Raw genomic sequence first — 8,635 nt, 5'->3', positions numbered from 1 at the left:
GGAGTAGAGCTGGGATTGCTGAGAACAAACTGCATAATGTATGAAGGTTAAACGACCAGCATTCACCGCTTCTTACACCAGACTGACTGACTTCAAGGATACTTCAAGGAATTCATTTATTATTTCTGCCTCAGCATTAAGATGCATTTCTGTGTTTAGCCAGAAAAGAGCAGAACGGTTTGCATTCAGCTACAATACTTTGAAGAATACTTTTTTTTTTATTAAAATGCTTGTTTGATCACGCATGGCTTCGGGTTGTATATAATGGTCACAAAACATTTACAGTGTTCGGATGTATATTTACTTTAAAGAACTGTCTAAATTAATGAGTCTTTTGAGGTTTTGAGTCTTCCTTTATTTGTACAAGTAACAGTAGAAGTGGCTAAAGGAGGCTTGTGCTGGTGAGATTCTAGCATCTCACCAACAACAACAAAAAAACAAAATGATGACAGATTAGAAATTAGACACAATCCATGAAATTTGGATAGCAGCACCAGTGACACAACACCTTGTGTTAAGGTGCCACAGTGTAAAACTGAAATGTTCAGACTGTGTATAACTAGACATACAACATTCATGTGAACAAGCCATTAGTCTGAAGTTGAAGTGAGGGATTTGGCCTTGGTACTGCTGTACTTGATCTTCCATCCCGTGTTTTTCCCACTAGTGTCAGATCTGAAGGCAACATGCACTTGGTAACTCCCCGTGTCAATGCGACCTGGTGGCACTGATCCACAGAAGGGTCCATACTCTTGTCCAGCTGTTGAAATCTTGTAAAAGAGGAACATCAATTAAGACACAGAGATGTTGGTTCATTAAATGCCTGACTGATTTATGTCCAGCCAAACTTGAATATGCAGCCAACAGCATGGCCATACAGTATATCACCCCAGGAGGACAAGTCAGTCTCAAGCTGCCTCCACAAGCATGAGGAGGAATACATTGCTTATTCATCATCCTGTGCCTGTTAGGTTCTGAAGCCACATGACTAACCTTCAACATATCGTAAGGACAGGGGACATCCGGGTGTCCCTCTATGTCAAAGGGTTCCAGGAAGTCCAGGATTATTCTGTAGCCCTCTGGCAGATGGATGGTGTGGTCACATTGGCTCATGGGTGGGTAGGGACTCGGGTAGTCCGGACTGGTCAGAACCCCCGACAGCGAGGTCAACACCTGGCTGCTGCATGGCACTGTAGGAAGATTCCTCTTAGACATGTGTGTTTTGAGGCATGTTTTAGATATTCTGTCCAGCCCTCAGTGTTCACAGCCCTCGCACGTTCATTTGAATGCTGATGAACAGGTCTCTTCCTGCAGCTGCTTTATGAATTACAAAGCACCAGTTATGAAAAAGTTTTTTGGTTAGAAGACAGCATTTTTTCATGTCAAATGAGACATTTCCTGGAACGATAAATGATGGGATTCATTTAGGTTTGCCTAAGTTTATTATTGCCCCAGCAAGTGTGCAGATGTTGTTATAAACAAATGAGTATTGCAAAGAGGCCGAGTTGCTGTAATTCATATAATTAGTACAATTTGTAGGCAGATAATCATTTTTGCCTATTCATTGCCTGATTTGTTTTGTCACCTTATGTCCTCTGGCAAAGAATAATAATTTAAGGCACATCAACTGGTAATTGTGATTGATTACCTGGTGTCAGTACACTATTAGTGCTGCACACAGGTATCAATTTTTAATGCCGTTTTGAAGTTGCTTTTCCCTTAGGAATCAACAGTAATTAACCTAGCCTTACACCAGCTGGCGGAGATCAACTATTTTATGCATCAGTATGCCTTTTCAGCCTGAAACTAGTTAGCACAGGCCAGCTATGAAAGAATGAAATCCAATCTAGAGCAGTATCAACTGTGTGCCCTGTGTGAAATGTCAGGAAATTGTTCTCTGCTCTGTTCTTGAGAACATATTGAGAACATTTTGAAACACAAATGGCCTTTTCTTCCAATAGTTAAAGTAACATGTTTACAGCACAGCAATCCCATCTCACTTCCATCAAGCAAGTCTGACATTAGCAGCATTTTGTATTATAAATATTTTAAAGATTTTTCTGCATTTCTGCTTTATTTGACAGGAAAGGCAAGAGAGAGAGAGAGAGAGAGAGCGGCTAACATGCTTTGTACCAGCCTTGATTCGTGGTAATCAATCTACAAAATGAGCTACCAGAGTTCCCTTTGGCCATTATTTGAATACATCACGAACAAACGCTATGGAATTAAAATACAATACAAAAATAAAATCCATCAGACAGAAATCAGTCCTCACTAATGGAAATTATACCTGCTGTGTCTGGTAGTAAAGAGCTGAGCAGCAATGTATTCAGCCTGAGAAACACCATGTGGTGTATTTATGGAGATCAAGCTGCTGTCAAACACCATGTGCCAAGCTCTTAACCCTGCGCCTCACCATACAGCTTTTGACTCACTTTGAGCTCAGATCTGCTCTTGGCTCTTACCTGTGCAGGATCTTTTGTTGTCATGGAGGAAGTATCCTTGTCTGCATGTGCAGTAATATCCACCGATGTAATTGTGGCAAAAATGATCACACACTTTGTCCCCATCTATCTTGGACAGACACTCATTGATGTCTGTTAGAGAGGGAAAGGTTAGACAGTGAAAGACAGCACATAAATGTGTATTTTTCCATACATGAGCACACTTTAACTGGAGAAATTGGGACTGTCTTTATATGAATGTCTTGTAAATCCTAAATGTGCCTAAACCTGCCTCTGATTAATTTCTCACTCACACAAACATGTGACGTCAGTTGGCAAAAACTAAACCATGACTCTGCTCTGAAGCAGCAAGCTCAGGGGTGTGATCGTTACATCCAATTAAAACAAGAATTTAAACCGGAGAAGTACTAATTGCACAAAAACAGAAACAGCAGACAGGCCAGTGCGGTGATGAAACCACATTTTGTTTGAATGTAGGGATACAAGGGCTAAGAGAAATAGGCAGAGGTATTTGTCAAGCTACTGTTTAAGCTGCAAATTGTGTTAATACATATGGAGAAGGTGTGAGTTATATGTGAATTAATTTCATTCTAGTAACTTACTTTACACTGTATTTATGTATGCCTTTCAGTATATACTTGCCATCATATAATCCTGCTATTATTTCCCTAGAAACTTCATTGCACATTGCTCGATGTAATCACAGCCACCAAAAATGTTTTTGCCTCCTGGCATGAAATGTCACGATTGTGCATCACCTTCTGAGGTGTAAAATGCTTGGAAGCCTGTGAATCGGCCCTCATTAGAGTAGTCACTCCTAAAGACCACTGACATGAGGTTCCCAGCTGACAGGATGACCGTGTTCCTTGGGGTGCTTTCATAGTTCTTCTCCTCCTCTCCACAGAACCGCAAGGTTTCATTCCCCTCTGCCAAAACCTGGTTTGACAAGGTCAGAGCCTTTTTAGTGAGCAAGCTACAGACAGTGCAGATAATAGAAGTGGAGTTTCTCCAGCATGTACCTGGATGTAGTCATATTCACACTGGTTTGAGGGTTCCATGCTGAAGTGGCTGAAGTAGAGTTTGACCCTGTGGCCATCTGGGACACTGATGTTCCACACTATGTGCTGGTTGTCAGGGTATGGCTGGGGGAAGTTGGGGGAGGTGAAGCTGCCGTATAACCCTGTCATTTCCACACTCAGCGAGACACGGAGGAGGAAAAATAAAACAAATACGCAGCAGGCCCTGGGCCAAATTAGGTGTGATGGCAGCACGTTCAAGCATTATCTTGCAGAAATAAATGCTAGCTGACACTCACCTGGTCATGTTGCCTTAACAGTCCCCAGATTTTTGCGTGTGTTGGAACAGTTCACTCCCAGTGATCAGAGGGTAAATGAACCCAACTGGCTGGCTGGCCGACATTTAGGTAAACAAAGTGAGACAGGCACATGATCAGTTTGTCATCATTCCCCACCTTCCTCGGTCACGGGAATCTATCAGACTAATAAATGTCAGAATAATTTACATTCATTTCTTATTCTGTCAAACTAATTTTTCTCCCTGCTTTATTACTTCAAATCAGCTTTTACAAGTGGGAAATGATGGATGTTTAGATGAAGATGACACAAACTACTCTGAAGAAGAAAAATCGAAGAGAAATATAACAACAATAAAAGTATTGAATATGTTTCTAAACTGGAAATCATCCATCATCTGTATCACACTTCAGTTCCCTCTGAAATTTGTTTAGACAGATCAGACCACACTCAGGAAGCTAACTTATTTCAGAGCCTGCTCTCATGATTCGGACCAATAAAGGTGCAAATAAAAGCCTCAGAAAAATAAATACACTCCCACAACGTTTGCAGCCCACACCTGTTGTTTGCACCTTAATAAAAGGGGTCAGGAGGCAGAGCAGTTCATCCACTAAGCACTGTTCGATCCCTGGTTGCTCCTGTCTGCAAGTCAAAGTGTGCTTGGACAAGACAGTTCGCCTCAAATTGCATGTCATCTCTGCTGCCATCGTTGTGTGAGTGTATGAGAGGTAAATTATGGAGCACTTTGTAAGGTAGAAAAGCACAATGTAAGTGCAGTCCATTTATCATAATTACTGTATCAGGGACAAAAACAGTCAGCAACAGTTTCCCAGTGAATGAAACCAGACTGCAATTTTTTTTAACATGTCTGCACTGTGCCAAATGCTTTAAGGTCAGACTTCATTATAAATGCTTTTATAATGAGTATTCATGTTGTCTGTTTTGATGGAATATGGACATTGATGTTATTCAGAAGTGATGGTGCCTTTCAACCAGCAACAGTTGTCTGATAAGTAAGCTTGTAATAACTAACCCCCATTTTCCCTAACACTAAAGCACTAATGGCTAGTATTTGAAGTGAATTACAATAATTACCCACATACACATTAATGTTAATTTCCCTTTGCAAATGACCTCACTCATGGTACTCTTTTTGAATGGTGCCATAACCTTTTCCTTTTCGCCTGATTGTGAACTGGTGTTATGTTGAGCCACAGTGGAGAGTACTGATGGCAGATGTTCTCCTCTTGGATATCTTCCAGGTGCCACTCAGGCTTTGATGCTCCACTACATTACACCAACAGAAATGACACCCTCTAACACTAAACAAAGCATTTGTGGAAAATGTAACTAAAAAACGATCATGATTGTGGCATTTATCTGCTATCAGACCCATTTCCGTTGCCGGAGTCTAAATAATTTTCAAGCTTCTGGCCTTTTATTTCCAGAGAACTCAGTAGGATACAACAGATGAAAATAGGCAAATAGGAAAAAATCCTTTTTCCACCTAGGCTTGCCCTAAAAAGAGCTACATCACCCCTTGTAACACTATAAACTTCCCGAGAAACTCCTTTGTTCTCAAGTGCATTTTGTGCAGTTGCTTTAAAGATATTCCACCCAGTTTCACTCTTTGATACAGACTTCTCTAAATTCCCTCATGAAAGAATATGTGCTGTGGTACAAAGGGCATGACATACTGTTTTAACCTTCTGCCCACATTTTTTAGACTTACTGTACCAGCAGGTTTGAAAATTCAAATTGTAAGGGTAAGTGCCTTTTGAGCTGAAAGCTGCTCCATTTTTATGTACTGATTTATGCTATGTGTGGTACACATTGCAGCCTCCAGGGCAGCTAGTGTTTTTTTTAGATATTCAGGTGTTTTCTAGTACTTTAAACTGAAATGTAATACCCGTAATACAAAACAAAACATTACAAAATATTTATATGTTGCACTTATTACTGTTTTATTGTTTCATAAATGTGGCACCTCTGTATTTTAACCCTCTATGGTACGCACTATGATCCCAGTTGGTAAAAAAATGTTTGGGTTGTTTTTTTGTCTTAGTAAACATAATGAAGAGACATTTTCAAAAAATATTATTTTTTTAGTAGTTTTTAGGATTCGTTGCCATATGGCAACACCGTACCATAATGGAAAGTAATGAAAACAAGAGAGTTTTGTTTAAAATTGTATATAACATTTATTTTAAAACTCATGTTTTAGTATAAACAATCCCCAGTAGCCTGAACAGTTAATAATACATCTCATGTGAAATAAAAGCTTTTAAAAAGACATTGGAAGAATTGGAAGAATACTCCTGCTCTTCTTCCACACCAGCCCTTTAGCCTTTACCGTTTCCTGTGGAGGAGGTGGACCTAGAAAACAAGCAAATATCCTTAGTAAATATTCTTAGTTTAATGCAATACATAAATAGAGGCTGGAACATGATTACCATATACATTTTACACTCTCTTACTGGTAATACCTATCACTTCACTTTCACCCTCACTGTCCTCCCTCTCCTCACTGTCTCCATTGCCCTCACTGTCTCTGTCCTCACTGTCTCCACTGTCCTCATTCTCTGGCTCATAGTCTTCATCCATCTCACTGTCTTCATCACTCTCACTCTGCTGTGTTTCCAGCAGCTCATTTTCCTCGTCACTGAATCCCTTGTCATCTTCACTATCATCTAGTGGGAGGGCTAGTTCAGCTTTTTTCTGTGATTTACCATAAAAAAAATTGGCATTCATTCTGTAAATGGAAGAAAGATGTGTCAAATATCATCATATGCAATGTGGAAAGGACTCACAAAGTGCATTATTATAGTTTATAGACTATAGAAGATCAGTGTACGCCAATGCAATTGCAAAGTAGGCCTCTAACTAAATACAACATGTTATCAACATGCCAGGCTAGCAATCCATAATGGTACGGTGTTGCCATATGGCAACGTACACATTTTTAACATTTTCTATTATTTATTAATCAAGTACAGGGCAAGAAACTACATAATAATGAACTTAACTCACCTATTATTGAGTGTATATTTTTTTCCCCTGTTGAAAAACTTCGAGAAAACACTTTTTTGGTGAATTTTTAGGAGTCAAATGGTGAGGCTCCTCCTGTCGATGATGTCTGCAGAAAAGGGTCTCACAATGGCCTCCAGAAAGTCATGTGACAAATTTAAACACTGCTAATGGTTTACTTAGAACCCCACCTCTTTTTTAATGCATTGCATCATACCTTGGGATGTATTATCTGTGTGTAGAAGGCTTAAAATGGGGTTGTTGCCATGTGGCAACGCTGTACCATAGAGGGTTAAGGGTGGTAAAGGGGACAATATACCCTACATGGTCGTATTGGCTTGCGAAAGTCAGTGGGCGGTCTTTGTAAGATCATATGTCGGGTGGCCAATGGGCAACTTGGGCAAGCCAAGTATGGATTCACAGGAGCCTGTTTGACCACGACTGATCAAGAAACTGAAGAGGGACAAAGAGTGGGTTCTGGTAAGAGGAGAATGTTCAGGTTCTTCCCCTGGTGCTACAATGACAAATTGAATGGTGATGTAAAATATACCAAGCCTTCATAGACAGCTCTACCTCTTCAGGCTGCAACTTAACATGTAATCGGTGTCCTCCAGCTTCTGAATCCCTGCCCTATATGTCTCAGCTTTGATGGATTTTTTAGGCCAACCTCCTCTCCACATTTCTGAGCAGTCGCAGAGTTGCATCCTTGGGGGCTCGTGATTGACCTTTAACCCCTTGACCCCAAGGCTCTTTGCAGATTCGGTGTGGCATAACAGGAGAATATGTCCACTCTAACCACCTTAGTCTCAGATACTGACAGCCTGATTGTCCTGTTTGGACTTTGTGACAATCTTGGTTGTGCAATAGGGAAGTACATCAAGCTGCCAAAGCATCGCAACATGGTGATGCAGCAAAGAGGAGGGACAGTCAAAAGAGAAATGAAGAGAAAGTGAAATAGCTGGACACTGGGAGTTATTTTCACACCCTTGGCAGGGCCTTGTAATGTCCAGCCTAAATAGGTTTAGACTGCTACTGGGCCTCCATGAGCACAGGTGAACAGGCTGTATGCGTGTGATAAAGAGCCAAGGAGGACCGTGTTACACCATGTAACAATTCAATTCAATTTTATTCATATAGTGCCACATTACAACAGAAGTTGTCCAGCCAAACTTTCCATATAGTGCTGGTACAGACCTAGCAGAAGGTAACAGAATTGTCTGCTCAGACGTATTGACTAACACAGCATAAAACTCTGGTCTGGACTCTAATCTTCACAACCTTGAGCAAAAACCATCCATTTCCCTTTGGGTTGCCCTATACAGAGCTTGTCCTCAACTGTGAGACAAGACAAGGACAGTGGTGTCTTTGTCTGGTGGCTTAACCTTTGCTTGTGCCTTGTCTTTCCCTGGCATCTTGTCATTGATATTGTGCAGTATTAAGAGATGACTGCATCTCTTGCAGGTTACCTTCAGTGTTCATTCTACTCTTACATTTTGGTCTCCTCCTCATTTGGTTTTGTCACGACAAGGATAGTAGGTCTTTATTTTCTCCCTGGGGAAAAGTCAGGGGATTGTGTCACTTCAGTTCCATTAACTTATATCGGCCTTGTCTTTCCACTGCTCTCTTTTCCTTGGGTCCTCCTTCTGAGGAGAAGAGAATCGGGTGTTTGCCCTGTGGACCTGCATCTCATGTAGTCTGGGGACTGGAACCTGGGTGCATTCTCCTCTTGAAACTGCTTCTCAGGTCATACGGATACAGCCTGTTTAACAAGCCTGAGAAGTGGGACCCACACAGCAGTTAGACACTGCCTTCTCTCTGCAACTGCTCGAG

At 41.0% G+C, this 8,635-nt stretch overlaps 1 protein-coding gene across 1 annotated transcript; it reads right to left on the bottom strand.

Moving 5' to 3' along the window:
• Positions 1 to 590: 590 nt before the first annotated feature.
• Positions 591 to 3,788, bottom strand: masp2 (MBL associated serine protease 2). The gene is made up of 6 exons (XM_070969164.1): positions 3,781 to 3,788; positions 3,485 to 3,707; positions 3,224 to 3,401; positions 2,466 to 2,597; positions 994 to 1,190; positions 591 to 770 (listed from the first exon to the last, which is right to left on the bottom strand). Exons 1-6 carry the CDS (start codon positions 3,786 to 3,788, stop codon positions 591 to 593), a joined length of 918 nt encoding a protein of 305 aa, XP_070825265.1.
• Positions 3,789 to 8,635: the final 4,847 nt, after the last annotated feature.

This window comes from Chaetodon trifascialis, chromosome 8, assembly GCF_039877785.1.
Source record: "Chaetodon trifascialis isolate fChaTrf1 chromosome 8, fChaTrf1.hap1, whole genome shotgun sequence".
Taxonomy (NCBI): domain Eukaryota; kingdom Metazoa; phylum Chordata; class Actinopteri; order Chaetodontiformes; family Chaetodontidae; genus Chaetodon; species Chaetodon trifascialis.
The sequence above is the reverse complement of the archived record's forward strand: the minus strand, read 5'-3'. Positions and strand labels throughout refer to the sequence as shown.

Excerpts from the sequence above, each read along its gene's own strand:
- masp2 (XM_070969164.1), bottom strand. Across the intron at positions 3,402-3,484 it reads GTGAATATGACTACATCCAG|GTTTTGGCAGAGGGGAATGA; the intron begins GTACATGCTGGA and ends TTGTCAAACCAG. Across the intron at positions 771-993 it reads GTCCTTACGATATGTTGAAG|ATTTCAACAGCTGGACAAGA; the intron begins GTTAGTCATGTG and ends CTCTTTTACAAG.